Source organism: Salarias fasciatus, chromosome 16 (genome assembly GCF_902148845.1).
Source record: "Salarias fasciatus chromosome 16, fSalaFa1.1, whole genome shotgun sequence".
Classification (NCBI taxonomy): Eukaryota; Metazoa; Chordata; class Actinopteri; order Blenniiformes; family Blenniidae; genus Salarias; species Salarias fasciatus.
Genome location: NC_043760.1, coordinates 30,063,706 through 30,081,934, shown reverse-complemented (window position 1 = coordinate 30,081,934; position 18,229 = coordinate 30,063,706). Strand labels below are relative to the sequence as shown.

General features: G+C 44.7%; 1 protein-coding gene across 1 annotated transcript in view; it reads left to right on the top strand.

The window, feature by feature from the left end:
• il1rapl1a (interleukin 1 receptor accessory protein-like 1a) overlaps nucleotides 1–18,229 on the top strand; it is a 163,884-nt gene that overhangs the window by 10,944 nt on the left and 134,711 nt on the right. The window contains exon 2 of the mRNA XM_030112608.1: nucleotides 14,029–14,130. Within this exon, the coding sequence (XP_029968468.1) occupies nucleotides 14,049–14,130 (82 nt within the window). The 5' untranslated portion in view covers nucleotides 14,029–14,048. The remainder of the gene's footprint in view (nucleotides 1–14,028; nucleotides 14,131–18,229) is intronic.

The following is an 18,229-nucleotide window of genomic DNA, read 5'->3' as shown; positions in this document are numbered from 1 at the left end:
GCAAACTGTACGCTTACTTCGTCCTGTGCCCTCTTTCTCTCTGACTTTAACCACATTTACGGTGTATTTTTACTTGGTGACATCCCGCTCCTCCCTGCAGAGTCGTATTCGTTACCCTCAGCGTTCCCTCTGGTCAGACGTACGGGAGATTTAACGTCGCAAAGACCAGCAGTCGACAAAAGTGGGGAGCAATGAGACCTTGTAGTCTCCACTAACTGGCGCTGCATCACCAAATTATTTTAAAGTAATCGGTCCCCGTACTGCCAGGAAGCAGCGGCATCACAGTCCAGTGTGCCTTTATGATTCTGAGCACCGGTCCGAGCTGTGACATTGCAGTGTGTTTGTGGAAGGTCAGTGACATCTATGTGGCTGTTCATCTTGCATATGCTTGTGTGGGTGTGGGTGTGTGTGTGTGTGTGTGTGGGTGTGTGTGTGCACTCTGATTTAACACACAGGCCCAGTCAGTCCTGTTCTTGGCTCCAGCAGTGATCTGGCACGTCTCCTAGTCCTGCAGCCCCTGCCATGCCTCCCTCTCCCTCTCCCTCTCTCTCTCTCTCTCCCTCTCTCTCTCCTCCTCCTCCTCCTGTCCTTCTCTCCCTCCGTCCACACACCAGTGCAGATCGGCCTGTCCAGGCTTGCAGGGTGTCAGAAAAAAAAAAAAAAAGAAAAAAGAAGAGCGAGTGAGAGCTAACTGGACTTCCAGCCTGGCTCTCCCGGTATGTCTCATCATTTCTGGCCCTCTTTGTCGTGTTTTGCTATCGCATGACAGTAATGTGGCAGGATTTTGAACCCGAACATAATGTGACACACAAAAGACACCCAGCACATGATGCTGTGGCTGCTTCCAGGCCAGAGCTGTGCTCGACACAGGCCCTTTCACAAATCCACTGACAAAACCTCGAGTAACCTCACAGTATGGACACACACACACACACACACACACACACACACACACACACACACACACACACACACACACCGTATCATACAGTTCTGTTTCTGTTCACATAAATCCTGTAATAAGATTTCATCTGAGATAACTGGACTGCTCCCTGCAGGGCCTTCCCCCTCACTGAGACCTACAGCAGCTGCATTATGGGATGGATTTCGCTGTGGCTGGAGAACAATCAATGACACAGACCATGTGTGGAAGAGAGTGTGTGTGTGTGTGTGTGTGTGTGTGTGGAGGACTCTGAAGCACCAGACAAAGTGGATGGAAGACGTTATCCAGGCTCTATGAACGGATTTCCACCTGTGCTGAATATTTTACTGAGAGCCAGGTTCATTTCAGTCAGTTGGTTTGATTCTTCATTAAAAAATAAGGCGCTCAAGTCACCTCAGTAGACACATTCTGTGCTGTTTTACCATCAAGATTTAAGTAAAATCCACAAAACATGTGAACAGGTATCACAGCAAAGAGCAGTGTGATTAACAAAACAAAAGAAACTGTATGAATACATAAGAACATTCAGGAATTTACTGATGTAGATGACTTTTTCTAGCTGTTTATTTAGTGGATGATGTGGTGAAGACCTCAACACAATCATTCATTGATCTTCTGCACAGTTCAGGAACACTGGAGTCGATTCATATCAATGAGTGAAGACAGAGGAGACAACGGTTCATCAGTCCGTCAAACGGAGAGACACACAACTGTCTGAGCTGTCCAAGAAAACACACACACACACACACACACACACAAACCCAAACATAAAGAACAGTGGCATCGTCTCATGTCGTGGTCTAAACTTGCGTCCTACGATCAGACAGATTTGTGGGTGAATTTCGTGACGATTGTGCGACAGAGAGCCTGAAATCAAGTTCAGACACTTTACAGAATAACTGCTGCCACAAGCTGCTAATGACGAATCCAAGTGCAGCATGACGATCAAATCAACTGCACCCAAACAATCGATGGTCTTCTCCCTCAGAGGTAAAGTACTGAACCAAGTTCTTGTTCACTGAGCTTTGACCTTTCAGATAAACGCTACTAGAAGCCAGGCTCCAGCTCCTGTGTTCTGGTTCAGGCACATAGAGTGTTGGGAGACAGAGAAAACTAGTACCATGCTGCTAATGCCATCAGTCGGATAACATGCTCTAAAATACTGTACGTCCCTAAAATCAGTGTATTTCTATTTTTAATCTATTTAACCTTTATTTAACCAGGTCAGGCATTAAGAATAAATTCTTTTTTTAATGAATGAATAAAAACAGAGCACAAAGTTTATATTGTTATCCATGAACAGGTACAGATATAAAATAACAGTAAAATCAGGCAGTGTTTGTTATGGAGGCCCTGAGTTCTGACTTCAAGATGAAATGGTCCCAGTGAATGGATTTTGTAGATTATTGCAGTTTTTGGGAGCGGTGGGTTGGAATGAATTGACGAGCCACTCAGTGTGTTTTGGGAGTTTTCATCCGAGCACGGCGAGCCGAGCGGGTGTTGTAAGGCAGCAGATCTCATTTGTAACAAGCTACACAGGTAAAGAGGTGGCAGACTGGGGACGCTTCTCGAGATGAGTGTGAGCCAGTGAATTTCACAGCGGGCGGGTAAAGATGGCCAATTTACAGAGGAATCCAGTGTGCAGCGGCGTGTCCTGATAGCAGACTGATAAATAACATGGAGCCGGTGGAGAGCTGTCTTACAGGCTGATGTATGGACTGTGTCACCATCGACAAACACGGGAAGGATTGTGATGGCGGTGGAAGAGGAGCACATTCTGCACTGAAAATTTAGATTTACCTCACACAGTATGCTGTGTTTGGAAAGCCAAATGCCCACATATTAATGTTCAGAAACCTGCTCATGTGCTCTTCCACGTGTGGCGAGAGTCCGTTTGCATAAAGAGTGAATTGTTATGATTGCAAAGATGAAGAATTTCAAGCAGATTCCATTATATCAGCACACACTGAATATAATTTGGGACCCAGAATAGGGCCTTGATGCACGCCCTGCATCGTGACTCTTGAGCATGTTTTGTGCAAAAGACGAACAAATATGCAAGCGTGCACCGTCCATATATTGGATTAGACATCCCCTTGTGCCACACGGTGAAATGTATTCTATACTTTGGTCGAGGCAAACAGGTAAGCTTGTTGAAGATTGGGGTAAGACACGTGGGAGCGCTGAAGGTCACGGGGATGTTATTATTGGGTGTAATTCACTGAGGAGCGCTGCAGTCGGAACGGGCGGGCGGGGAGTGTAAATAAGAGCAACAGATAACATGTGAGCACATGTTCAATTAAACATCGTCCTCCTACCATCCATCCATCCATCTCCCGCGAGGCCGTAACACCCTCCACTCACACCTGCACACACGTCTCCTGCCGTTGGCTGCTGCTGTTGTTCTGCTGCACCTCCAGGACGCCCTCATTGGCCGAACCGCCGATGAAGCTCGTATATCTTCCTCAGTCAAAAGTGACAGAACGTTAGACTGTTTTCCTCCTCGATCCACGGCTGCGATTTTCTGTCAGCGCTGTCGACTTGCTCATACTTTGGTGAGTTTCTTCGATGTGCTCCTGATGTGTGAGTTAGCCTCTTTTAGACGTTTACTCAATACTGTGAATGAGGTTATAGATTATTTTAAAGTAGTTTGGCATTATGCAGATGATATAGTGGTTAGCGGTGGCCGGTGTCGGGCGGATCCTGGCTTCACACCCCGCGGCCTTGAATTGAATAAAGCGCTGAAAAATGTTATCTGCTCACTACGTGACTTCAGATACGTTTGCAATTGGTTTTATGAAAGTCCTGTGCTCAGTTCCTCCGCTGAAAACATTTTTGTAAAACTTTTATTGAGTTTGCACAAGTAATCCATCACTGGGAGTCGAACGTTGCCGGGTTTTTCATCAGAATGATCTTAAGGTTTTGGTACATAAAGTTCCTATCACTGTTTCATATTGATGTGCATGCACGGAAATGTTGCATGAGCTGCGGTGAGAAATGAGCCAATATCCAATGTCTGCCCTCTGATTCACTGATTTTATTGTCTCTTCTGCAAAATAAAACTTTTGATGAATCGTTAGTATTCCGCGGTTAGTGCGGGGCGTGCCATCTGTCAGTCGTTTCACAGGCCAGACAAGAGTAACATACAAATCAAAACAAGATTCTTCAGCTGGAGAAGCAACGGCACTAACTGGCAACAGGAGACATAAAGAGAGGAGGACACTGCTTGGTTTATTGGCCATGTATACAAAAACATATTCAACTCCAGTTGCATCTTTTAACATGGAGCCTCAGAAATGATAGAAAAAGGTGATAAGTACATTAAAACATCAGTGGGTTTTTCATTTTGCATTCTCACCTTTAGTAGGTGATGGATAAATTCGTGCCTCAAAAAATTTAAATACAGCTGTAAAGCTCATTTTTACCTTAAACCATGAAAAAACTCTAAATGTTGGACATAAACTGAAATGTTTCAAGCCTGTTTTTGAGTGTCTCAGTGTATAAGACATGAAAATATTTCATAAGCTCAGTTTTCCTTTTGTAACGAACACCTTTTTCTACATTTTTAATGGTAACAACATTTCCGTGTTAGTCTTATTTATTTAAAAACACCTGCTAAAAGTACCATGCAGCAGGAAGCAGCCAAATACGCAAGAGGAAGAATTTCCTGTGTCGTCAGTGGGACATCTTTATTATAAATTGCATCATAATAATTGGACGTGACTTTTCATTGATTGGGTCTTTCTTGTCGTTTTACCGTTTCTTGGCCGCCAGTCCTTCTTCCCCCTACTTTCCTCTCCATTTCTTCCAGTTCTCTCTATTCCCAGCCTGTCCCTAGTCAAGCAGAGAATCGATTTTTAAACAGGCAAGACTCTGGGGACCGAGCACAGAACCATTATTGGCCTCATTTAGGCTCCATTGCCACTACGATGGCTTCTCCAGACAATAGGATAGAGTCTGTCATGGATACCAAAGCGCAAATGCGCACTCCAGCTGAAAACCGCTCAGGCCAGCATTTCCTGTCTTCGGGGAGCTTTGTTTAAAAAAAGAAAAAGAAAAAAAGAAGAAGAAACCTGTCCGTTTGAGAGGATAGGCCGCAGAGTCTCTCCACACACTGATAACATGGACGCTTCCAGCACATTTCACAGCCGCAGGCCGGATCGGAGCGCTATACGGCGAATGCACGCGCTTCTTTCTCAATGTGATTTACTGGAGCCACCGATCACTTTCTCATCACCGCCTTGGTTTCTGTGCCGTCTGCAGCATATGGCGGCGTGTTTCTACTGTAAACAGCGGCTGTTGGTTCCTCATCAGGGGATGGAGCTCCTGTATAGCAGCTGTATGTCTGTCAGCCTGCTGGAGCGTGCAGAGCCAATCACGGCCCTCATTTTCTTTCCAGGATTGAAAGCTCTCTGGGAAGTTTTTATTTTCCCAGCTGCAGCTTATCCCTGACAGGGACACAATCAGGGACTTTCCACATCGAGAGGAAACACTGCCAACTTGTAACAGGAATCATCAGTTTTCCTGATGCAGTTTAGTTTGCTCTAAAGCATGTAAAAGTAAAAGCATGTCGAATTGAACATAATTCGACACACACGTGAGAATTTCTCTCCCTGTCAGCTTCCAGTGTGTGACATTGCAGCGTCCGTCATCTCCAGCATTGCGTTGTGGCACGATGAGACTCCCATTTAGACATTTAGCGTGTTGACATTGCATTGAATACTTGGATGCCCCCTAACAGCAGATGTCAATATCCCACTGCAGTTTGGCAAATGAAGGATATTACGTTCTACGCCTGATAAAATAAGAATCCTATTAGATAAATCAATATCCATTTGGTGGTATTTTTATTTACTTAAGTTGATGAGAGGACACCAATTTGCAATTCTACATGGATGCTCTGTTGACTCTCTGTTGCTTGGCTACATGTTTCACCGCAGCCAGCGCTGCTTTTATTGAGGCTGACCTCAGTCCACCCACATCCACTTATGCAGCAGAAGTGTGTTTCCAGGTAAAGAACGGAATCGCATGTGGAGAGAGAAAGGTGTAACTTGCATTATGTGTGTTGTTGTTTTGAGTAGAGATGGCGGCTGAAGATAATAGCGGGGTATTTATAGTGATTAATGGGATTCTAACAATAAACATCAGCACAAAACCCTCCGTGTAATGATTATTTTATGGTTTTCTTATGTTAATTAGTGTGTAAAAGCACGTCTTAGCAGTTTGACTGTGTTCCACTTTCAACATGTGCATTTCTTTTAATCCTAATCAGCCTTTCAGATGATCATTGCTGAAACAGTAATGTAAAATAGCTGTACAGTGTTGTTTGCTCAGACACAGAAAAGTTCTAAATGTAAAGCAGTGGAGAACGACATTCTTTTCTTTTTTTATTCAGATGTGACAGTAGAACAGTGAAGTAAAATATAATGGCATTAATGAGAAGGATCTCAGTTGATGAAGCGGCTTGTCTTCCAGTCTGAATGTGAGCAGTTCGATGTTTGACCATGTGCCCGAAGGCTCTTCATCAAGACACTGAACCCCGATTTTTAATGTGGAGACTGGACACTGATATAAGACGTTTAAAAGTAGCAGTAATAAATGGATAACGTACATGGCCTGCTCGTTTGTGTGTGCGCTCACATTTATCGTTGGTGTGGTGGTGTTTGTATTTGACACAGTTTGCAGCCTGTGTGTGTGTGTGTGTGTGAGTAGTGGTCCAGCTATCCCCAGCGGGGTGTGTACACTAAATGGGTGAGAGGAGAGTTGGCCCCTGCTCTCCCTCAAAGGCGGCATTGACTGGAAGCATGAGAGCGTCTCTGCAGCCAGTCATCCTTGGACAGCTGACAATGGCCCGGGCGCCGGGGACCGAGCTGAAAGCAATCAGCGACGACTGGGGGGGGGGCGCTCCTCTGCTGGAGCCGGGGCGAGCGGAGGCCTCGTCAGCCCTCCACTCCGCTCCTGACCGGTCCGGGGCAAATGGCTTCGCTTTGCCTCGGAGCTCGTCTAATTAATTATGTACACAGCATTGCTGTTTTGGTGGTCAGATGTGCTCTTTACATGCGCGCGCTCCCTCTGTGAGTCAGTGCACGGCGTTGGGAGAGCGGCAGGGGGTGCAGATTGGCTTGTGTGGTAATTAATCTCACTCAGTGAAGAGGTGCATGTTGGGACCGAGGCAGTGCATAGCTCACAGTACCTTGCTCATTAACTCTAACCACCTATGGCCAGCCTCTGGAGATTAACAAGGGCTTGCCTTGGTCAAAAGCGGTCAAATGCATTTTAACAAAAGCTCAGTCAACCCTCCTCTGAGCTCTCTTCCTTTTTCATTATTCCGAGGGAGTGACTGGCTCTGCTGCGGCGGCGGAATACTCGTGGGGCCTGACTCACGCTGTGACACATCTGGCAAACAGCGAGGCAAAAACCCACAAACACATGGAAGTCACATTGTGCACACATAGGAACAGGTAGACGCACTGCATCGCTGCAGCGTGCTCTGGCATTTACTAGCAACCCCAGCCTGAGTCGCTTTTTGACACAGTGACACACAGAAACACCTATGAGTCACGCGTTTGTGTGTGTGTGTGTGTGTCTGTGTCTGTGTGTGTGTGTGTGTGTGTGTGTGTGCGTTTGAATCTCTGGCCGCTCTGCTTGTTGGAGTCACATTTGATTAGCACGGCTGCAGAGAAATAACAAATGACAGCGAGACAGCGGCAACTACAGGAAAACTTCTTTTCGCCGTTGTATAATTTCGAATTGTCTCTAATTGTGGCGTTTAATTACTGTTGAACCTGTTTGATGTTGTCTAAGCGAGCGTAGCTTCAAAGGTTATTCTCCTCAGTCGGCGACTGCTCAAGCACATAAATAATACAGCATCCGCACAGAGTGGCTGAGGACGGTTGTGGATGCGAGTCCCTCTCATATGTATTTCCATCTCACGACACAAGGACTATGATATGAACAGAGTTGAGGAAATTTTTTTTCCACTTGACAAATTCTCATTTATTATTCTTGCATGCAATATTGATCAAGTCACACTACTGGTTTGTGTGTGTGTGTGTGTGTGTGTGTGTGTGTTAATGCTTTGTGTGGAGTGTGTAAACACAGCAGAGCTCGTCTCATCATCTGCTTGCGAGCGTCACGTTGCCCTCGCTGCTCTCAGCACAGATCGCTGAAGAAGTCGAGACTCTTTCTTTCTGCTCTTTCTTCAATCGCTTGACTTAATGAATTTTACACTTTGATGAACAAATAGCCCGGCCTTAAGGATAATACAATTCGACATCCCATAAATACTAGATGTGCTTCAGCCCATTCATTTCTCATATTGAAAAACACTCGATGGCATAATGTGGTTATGATTTTAAGAGGAGCGGAACGAGGTTTCTGACAATACTTTTCAGAATAATGTTTTGAGCGTCTCTCTTTCTGGTCCTGCCGGGGCGCAGAACCATGTCGGACTTGGATGATGTGCTTTACCTCAGACTATAGTGCAGGCTGCCTCGAAATTGGATTAACTCTCCAAATCACATGATCTATCACCCACACTGCTTGCTATGCCAAGATGGCGGAGCTTTCCTCCTCTGCATTAAAATGGCATAACTGCATACTCCATCAGCAGAGTGAGAGAGCTGAGGAGCCGGCGTACCGACCCCGTTCCCCTGCGAAGTCCTGAGAGATTAAAAACATGGGATTTTGAGAGTCCATTACGTAATGCAGAGGAATTGTGTTAGCAACAAACAGCGTGGAGGTGATAATTGAATTTGGGAGGAGGTATAGCCGTCCTGGAAGATACAGTCCCGCAACAATGGCGGCAGACAGTAAATTCCTCCGCTCCCTTTGTCAGGGCGAGTCGGCAGGCGCTGCCGGGCCGTGCCCCTCATTTTCTGGTAAAAAGCAGCAGGCGAACGGCATGTGTGCTGCAGTGTGCGATGATGTGTGCATGCTTCGTGCATCGCTGAAGCGTGGATATCACGCCATGCCTCTGTGTGCCTCCACAAACACACCTGCTCCCGACGCCTTAGAGGGAAGAGCCTGGCCGCGGTTCACTGTGCAGAACGTCATGCTAAGATCACACGACATGTATGTACTGCTTTCTAATACAGGCCATGACTTTTTCCAAGTCATTACCCTTTTTCTTTTCTTTCTTTTTTTTTTTCTTTTTTCTTGTTTTACTGTTTATTTGTTAGAATTTGCCTTTGAAGGGTCAGAAAATGTGTTTTCAGCTGGTCGGCCTCGCTGGGTTCATGGGAGAGCTGCACAGGATGTTATAGATCGATCATTATTACATTTCAGTTCACTGTTGAACCCTGCATGTCGACATATTTCAGCATTCTGATGGAGCCAGGCAGGTATTTTACCACACACAATGCTGCTCGGGATTTTTTCACTGATATACTGTAAAAAAGCTGAAATGCAAATGGGTCTGAGCACATTTGCTCTAACACCATCAGTGACATAATGTGCAAACCGCAGTAATTAGATGAAGCTTTTGCATGTATTAGGCTGTTCACCTGCTAGAAACGTGTGTGTTCACTGAATGAATGGAGGACTGAGCTCCACCCAGAGCAACATGAAATGGAGAGCAAACTTCTTTCAGATCGATGAAATCACATTCAAACTTCTCCCTGTATTTTTTAATGTGGATCACCTCAGTTTCATATTCATGAAGTTCATCTTATTTTGTTAATCTGGATGTGCATCATCAAGGTTTTCACCCACTTTAGCGCATGCAGACCTTTAGTGTATCAGCCCATTGTGTTAAAACTTAACATCAAGTGATCCAAAAGAACGGAAAGCTTTCTGCTGGTGGGACCTGCAGGACAGACGGCGGTGGGAGATCAGGGACAAGAGAAGGAGTGTTGAAATTCTCAGAGCACAGAGACATCGCCAGTGTTTATCTTATCATTATCGCAATACTCAACAGCATCATCGTAGTTTTCCCTTCGCAGCATTTGCAGCTTCTGAGGATAAATAAAGAAATGAGAGAACCTTTTACATTTGAAGGATGTAAGAAATGAGAAGAGCTTGTCTCTGTTTACTCGCTGTTAGAAACTGTATTTATTACGGCGGCAAACGGAAGCGGCTCTAATGGTATGCTTTAGTGACTCCGCAGACTCATTTTAAATGTGCGCTAATGCTTCCCCCCCAAAAGCATCAACAAGGAGTCCATCAAGGAGTCCATTCTGGACAAAACCAGCAGAAGTCAGCCTGACCTGTGAACCGCTCCGGTCTTAAACATTAGGAGCAGCTTTTGAGCTCTTTTGTGTTTCCTTTTGTGCGGCGAACGCTGCAGATGGAGGGGAGCGGCGGGGGAGAGGAGGTGTGTTTGGTGTTTGCAGGGCTCATGGGCGACACACAAAGGCTCCCAGTGTGTGGCGACTGCAGGCTGATGATGTCAAGGCTGGCGAGACCCCAAAGCCCGCCGCGCTTGTGAAGGCGTGACATGATTAGGGTCCAGACGAGGGTCGCTGACATTGTTCTGCTGAATTAGGCTGTGACGGGGGGCATCGCTCCATCTCGCAGTCACAAACTCTCTGACTGCCAATCACCGAGTAGCTCCACCAGACCGAGACTCACACTCACTTCTTCTCAGACGTTTTTTTTTGGGTTTTTTTGGCCATTTTTGAACAGGTTACAGCTGAAATATTCACAGGATTTATGAGGACTCTGGTTTGGGTAAAGTGCCCGACCTGAGCTTCGGTTCAAATGTCGGTCACTGTGGGATGACAGGCAGGAGTTTAGTCAACTTACTGCTAAGTAAGAACAGAAGGCTGAAATGAGTGTGTCGTGGTTGACATGTTTGCCCCAGGAGTGCCAGGCCGCTGGTTGCATCTAAAATCAAAATTTGGCACCCAAAAATACTTTTAAAAAGTTGTTGGTTTGGCATCCAAATATTTGATTTCAAACTCCTATTCTGACTCCAATAGTGTCAAAACTCCTCGTGCTTAAACACCACAATCATACAGTTAGCTCTCTTTCTACATGCGGTGTCTCTGACCTTTCATTTTGTTTTATTTTATTTGTACACTCTACATCTGACACACAAACTGATAAATGATAAATTATTGCACATTTAATGCGTACAGACACATAAAGTAGAATTTATATTTTTGGGAAATTGAAGGATTTATAATGGCTCCTAAAATTGTGTCAAATTAGCCATGTTGGTAGCTCCCCCTCCAAGTCTTGATTGCGTGATGCAGCGTGTGTGAATACCAGACATCTTGTCCGTGTGGAACGTCGCAGAGCTGCTCCAGGTGGAGTCTGGAGCGAACGTGAAGCACTCTGAGTGCCGTCACTCCCGACGTGGCTGAAGACTCAGTCACAACTTGTGCTTTGTCCAGATTTTCGTCGCCCGTCTGTTCTACCGTCTCGACGCTCTCAAAGCTCTCCATGTGACTTCAGACGCTCATATCTACCAAGTGGGCGGGATCTAGAGTGACGTGTGTGTCTGGAGAGGTGTGTGTGTGTGTGTATTTCTATATAGATTTATGTTTTGTTGATATATTTTGCGGGAATATAGATTTATTTATTAATAAGAATTAAATAAAATGGATGGATGGATGAAAGGATGGAGGGAGGGAGGGAGGGATAGGTGCGTGGATGGATGATGGAGGGATGATGGGTGGATAGATGGAGGATGGATCGAGGAATTCGTGGATGGATGAAGGGATGACTGGATGAATGATGAATGGATGGAGGATGGATGGATGGATGGATGTATGGAGGGATGGAGGATGGATATAGGAATTCATGGATGGATAGAGGGATAGATGGATGGATGGATGGATGGATGGATAGAGGGATAATGGATGGATGATGCATGGATGGATGGATGTATAGTCAGTCGTGCCTGTAAAGAACCAGTCCTGTGTTTTTCAGCGGTGGTGATTTCTCCGACTCTGTTCCGTCTCCATTCCTCGCTGCCGACATGTGTTCAACAAATCTCTCGTGTTTCCTCACGTTTACGTTTTCCACTGCTCTCATTGTGTATTTCGGAGCTGCGTGTCCTTGATACGCACGTCTCGGTGTTTTCCGGGCGATGGGGGTTACTGCAGTATCTGTAGGATGTGATCGCCTGCATTCAGCAGCTCATGCTGTGAGGATCCAAACATTCGCTCTGACCTCAGGAGGTTCCTGGCCTTCGCCACCGACGCATTCCTGTGTGTGTTACTTGTGTGTACAGTTATAAACCTGGCCGTGAAGTTACAGCTGCAGCTTCGAACTCCTCGCATTAAAGCTCACAAAGTTTTCTTTTTAAGGCTTTTTAGCTGTACAAAGAGGAGCAAATCCTTCAGCCGTGGCATTTGCCAGAATGTTATTGGCAGAGCTCTGTTTATAAACCGAAAGTTGTTTCCTGGTAGAATGCGATGGAGCAGGAGAGAAAGGCTTCCTTTTAAAGCAGTGTGTGTTTACACGGCGCTCGCAACTCCTGAGAGAGGCTCCTTTCATTAGCTATGCTAATCTGGAGGACACGTGACTGGCTGCAGACTCCAGGATCCCTCCTGGCTCCGGCAAAGGCCACGGCCCCGTCGCTTCCTCTCAGGTTCCTTCACTGCGTTTCCTCTGCCCTCTTTTTGATTTGCTTTTTAAATGAAAGAAGTGGTTTTACATCTAACTAACAGTGACAAGACAAACACACACACACACACACACACACACACACACACACACACACTCACACACACACACACGCACACACAATAAATCAATAAATACATATGCAAATAAATACACTTTTAATGTAAACTTTTTGCAAGTGCCTCTATCGTTTCTAGAAACTACAACTGTTGGCGAGTTGCATAAGAATCATGTATAATAAGGTCAGTTACTGACTTGCCTGGAGTTAAACATGAAAAAATACACCCTCTCCATATTTCTGTGGTGAAAGTGAAGCTGCTGCCAGTTAGCTAACTTAACTAAACACGGCTGAAAAGTGAAAAGATAAAGGTTGCTTGGTGTTTTGCCTACAGCTCCCAAAACACTCCTGAAGTTCACGGAGTAACGTCTCCTTCCTTTAATTCATGCAACAATGTGTGCAAACATAATAAATGAGGAGAAGCTACAAAAAGGGTTATTGCATAAGCAGTGGAAGTGATCTTCGGAGTCTGAGTTCGCTTCAAAGTCAATTTTCAGCAGCAGTTTTCCCCTTTTTCTCATCATGCAGCTAAATAAAACAGCTTGCAGTCATTTTATATCTCCTATTGTTGGTCTGATCTCATTTCTAGAAACATTATTTGTGCGCAGCTTCTCTCGTCTTACATTTTAAGCCTCTGCATGTTCACCTTCGATCTAATGTTTCTCCTGTCCCGGGTTGTACCTATTAATCTTTCACTACAATTAGATGATGGCTGACTTTGAAGGGTATCGCCACCGGCTAGCGCTCTAAGCTAATAAACACTTCATTTGATGAGTGTATTCGTTTTTCATTTAACATCAAATTTACACAGTAGCGCCGGCACTTTCTCAGGAGTCGGCTATTAGATGGTAATTACTACATGTTAGATTATGTCATTTACCCAGAGAAGATGAGAAGTTGAGAATGAGTCACCTCCATCAATTAATATGAGTCGATAAGGGGTACGGGTGGGATACTCGCCACATCTTCATGAATCACAAGGTGATAATTTGAAACTCCCTCAAGGTCTCCTCCTTTTTTAATGAAAATGGCGATTAAAAGTGGTGTTTCTTACACATGTAATTATTTCTTTATTGATTCGTCAGCATCTTAGGGAATGGTTTTCATGAAATATATCCCTGTGATGATAACTTGTCTCAATTGCAATCATGAAAGGAAATCATTAAAGGAAAGGCCCCGCCCACCCCCACCTCCTCCTCCTCTCAGGGGAATGTGCAAAAATGGTGTGTTGAGCGTAGAGAGAGTGTGTGCGAGTGTGTGTGTGTGTGTGTGTGCGTGCGTGTGTTGCTGTCGTGTTTGCAGAACATCCCTTCACACTGACACTCCGTCCTGTCGAGTAGCAACAAGCAGGTACTTGATCTGGTGTCCAGGCGTTGACTGATGGCTCCTCTTCTCTTTCCCCCCCTCCTGCCATCCCTCTTCTCCTCCCGCTGCTCCACTGCTCCCTCCGCAGGCTGAGAGGACGGGGGGAAGATGAGACCTCCCAGCCCTCTGCTCGTCCTGCTGTACATCACCCTATCCAAGAGTGTGAAGGTGGTCTCCAAGAGAGGCTCAGGTATTTCCTCCTCTTCCTCGCTCCCGTCATTTTGTGCATGCGGACTGTTTATGTTTGTCTGTGCGAGCCGGCTCAGTGCCTCCACTTGTATTTACGGCTGCTTCTAACCAGAAGTAACCGATTCTGTTGAGACTGCTGTTTTTCACTGATGCAATTCCCTCACTTCCTATTCCGCCCGTTTAAATGATTTTACCTGCGTGATCTTATGTTGACTGAAAGCACAGTCTTTCGGCCTGTCGGCTCGCATCAGCCTCGCCCCGTGTTTCCCCGAGTGCTCAAGATGGATGCATGGGCAGATCTTACGCTGCAGTTCTTTTCTTGTGTTTAGTTGTTATTTATTATTGACTGCCACTGTAAAGAATTCCACCCCTTAATTCTGCAGACTCCAGGCAGGACTAGAAAACAGAGCTGTTTGGGTCAGGGTTCAAGCTTGAAAAAAAAAAACAAAAAAAAAAAAAACAATCTTCGGAAAGATGATGGGTAGGTAATTGCGAAGGATGCTGCCCTCGCCACAGTGGGAGTACAGCCGAGCAATTTAGCTATAAGTGCATGTTTTTTTCTGCTTGTGTCTCAGATGAAGAGAGAAGATATATATATATATATATATATATATATATATATATATATATATATATATATATATATATATATATATATAATTGTAGGTCTCGAAATTAGCCAGACATTCCTCCATCTGACACCTCCCAGATGATCCGTATTGCTCAGTGGCTGGGTCACCGGGGGTTAATGGCGAAACTCGTTTCGACTCTAAATGCCAGCAAATTGAACATCAGTGGCGAACAAATGCAAAGGTCAAAAAAAGAAAAAGAAAGTGGCGATCAGAAAGACTGAAAGTAGAAACTTTTCATGACATGAACGCTGCGGAGTTAAGGAGGTAATTATAACTCCAGGAAGACGGACTGCCACTCAAATGAAACAATAAACCTGCAGCCGGTGAGTGTAGCTACATCTGGGAATCTGATGGGGAAAGGTAACGTGTGTGTGTGTGTGTGTGTGTGTGTGTGTGTGTGTGTGTGTGTGTGTGTATGTGTGTGTGTGTGTGTGTGTGTGTGTTCATCTCTGACATGCTGGGCTCTGCTTGCATGTTCTGCAGTGGACATGTCTGAACATTTAAGGACTGACCTTCAGCAAAAAGGTTTAATACTTAGAGGAAAACACTCCAAACACACACAGACTGAAGAAAAAGGCAAAAGGCCAAGTTTCCACCGCTGTGCTGCTAACGCTCACAACAACGATCTGTGGCACCGAGAACAGACACACTAACCCACACACTGATTGGAATAATGAGGAAATATCCAGGAAACAAGATCCGGAGAGCGGACGCTTCGAGGCTGGTGGGTTCGAATCCCACTGCTGGCATGAGGGTCAATGAGCAAGAGCCTGGACGCCCAGCAGTTTCCCCCTGGCTGCACGGCGGCTCCGCTCCCGCTGTGTGTCGTTAAGGTTAAATGTTAACAGGAGCTGTTAAACGCAGAGAAATAATTTTGCCGCAGGGATGAATAAATGATGCTTTCCTTCTTTACAATATTGTCCTCATCACACGGCTGATCGGCCGCCATTTCCCTCTTAACAATGGACACCTGCTGTTGTTAATATACACATTACTTGCTCTGTTTTGTTTTGATTTCATTTTTTAAAGCCGTGCGTGAAAGATGCTTACAGAGAGGAACATCAACTGGTTCTTGTTTGTTTGGAATAAAGTCTCTGAATCCTGAGAACCAGGCGGCACGATTGTACGACTGAGGCCAAAGCAGCAGATTATTATCAAGACTAAAGGAAATTACAGGCTTCCAGTCCAGTGGTAAAACAGTTATTTATTAAGTTAGAGATGACTTATGTATTTTTCATCTTTTGCTGCAAAATCCCGGATACAATGAAAAATACAAAGAAAAGGAATAAGAAAGACATTGAAATGTAAGAGTTGGAGACTTTCACCTAAATGTAAGTGAGTTGGAAAATTAAAGAGACAGAGTGAGTGTCAAACAGACACAAAGTTAGCTGGTTGTCAGATCGAGATTGCATGATATTTCTACTAAAAGCAATTATCTCTGCAGTTAACTTTTGGAGCCCTCTCTGGAATCAGTGGCTGCGTTTCGGTCCATACGATAATCTGCCAGATAAATCATGCCATGTGGAGAACGAGCCAGAGTAAATCAAAGTAAGCAGGGGTCAAGGGAAAACACCTCCGTTTAATCTGCCGGTAATTGTTGTTTGCATCAAGCAGTGGTGATTTTATACTATTTTATATATGAAGCCATACATCTTATAAATCAATTCACATTATTTGGATCAGATCTGTGCTTCGAAAACATCAGTGTGATCGATGATCATATCTTTTTGTCAGTTTGTAACTCGATAGTTCTCTTTTTCAGCACACCTGTGTGTGTGTGTGTGTGTGTGTGTGTGTGTGTGTGTGTGATGACAGTTGAACTGACATCCATCCAAATGTATGTGTTTGTTCCAGTGCATTTGTTGGGCTGCATGCACCTTTTGTGTTCACACCAAAGGTTCGGCACCTTTGTTGCAGGATATATACATAGATCAGAGTCATGGAAACACATTGGATCAATCAGCTGGGTCCTCCGGGTCCTTCAGTCCAGTATCGATAGGAGAAAAGTCAATATTACTTCCCCAGTGTGGGGTCAGAGGTGGTGGACTGTCACGGTGCAGTTCGGTCTTCTAATGTCGCTTTAAAAGGCTCCTGTTTCTGCCTGAATCAGTCGGTCGGACTGGAGAAGAGGAAATTGAAACAGACTCACTTAAAACCTGCAGTTTGAAGCGTTTCTGCTCGTTGCTTTTCCTCGCTGTGTCACACATGCACAAGAACGCCAACACATAAGTGAAGACTTGCCCTTGCATACAGGAAAACGGCGTTCCTGGTCCATGATGGGTTTGCTTGTTTCAAAAGAAAAGCAAGATTTATCTTGCACACATGCACATGTGGAAGCTGGTCTGCTAACAGGACCTACTGAGGAAATAAATGTAGAATGTTTAAGAGCTGCTAATCAGCTCTGTTTTTAGCAGAGTTTCTGTTGTTGCTGTGGTGAAAGACATTTTCTCTACTGGCATCCCTTGACTTTTATTTACTGACTTCAGGATAAGATTGTTGAAATTTCTTTGTTTTCCCCCATAAACAAATCAACTCCAAGTCCAGACAATAATGTACACAAAGCCCTCATTTGAAATTTGCACAATTTTTGGACCCAGAAACACACCCAGGATGCAATTCAACACACTTCACACAGGACCGTTGTGAAACATGCCTGAAGACTCTTGCACGCACGGAGACGCCAGTGTTTGCACCTGTGGGGGAAGAAAAGAAAAAAAACTTCCACACAAACTCATCAAGCATCTGAATATTTATATTATTCATTAGAAACCTAAAACCCCCAAATGATGCTTCTTGACATTTTTTAATTTGAATGAAAAATTCTGCATCTTCCATCCGCCCTCCTCCATCATCGCCGGTGACAGACTGAACAGTGCCGAGGTTAGTCTTTTGGATTAAGGATGAAATGTAGTGGTGAAAGAGATTAATTGGCTGATAAAGCCCCTGGTGTGTGATTGTTTTCCGGTTCAAAGGTTTGAGACATTTGTCTTCATGTGCTGGAGCTGAAAGAGATGGAGCAGGTGGATTCTCCTGACTGCCATTAAATCTGCTTCAAAGGACTGCCTCTGCTTTTCCACACAATCTAGGGTCAATGTCGGTTAAAGGAACTTATTATTATTATTATTATTATTATTATTATTATTATTATTATTATTATTATTATCATTGCATTTTCATACCACTGAGAGAGAGGGTAAGCCTGTTTCAGGACAAAGAGACAAAGACTTTTTCGGCTCATGGTCCTAATGAATTGTTTGTCTGCGCACTGTGTTGTTTCAGGAGGGAATTCTCCATTGTTTTGGTGGGATTGCAGAACGAGTTGGGGATTTGATTGCACAACCTTGAATAGTTATGGGTAAGGGATCAGCTATGAGGGCTTGATTAGCCCTCGAGAGAGACTGGATGAAGCAACTATTCCATTGATTTTTCCTTCCAGTGTCCGGATGGCATTCCCGGTGTTGTAGCTCT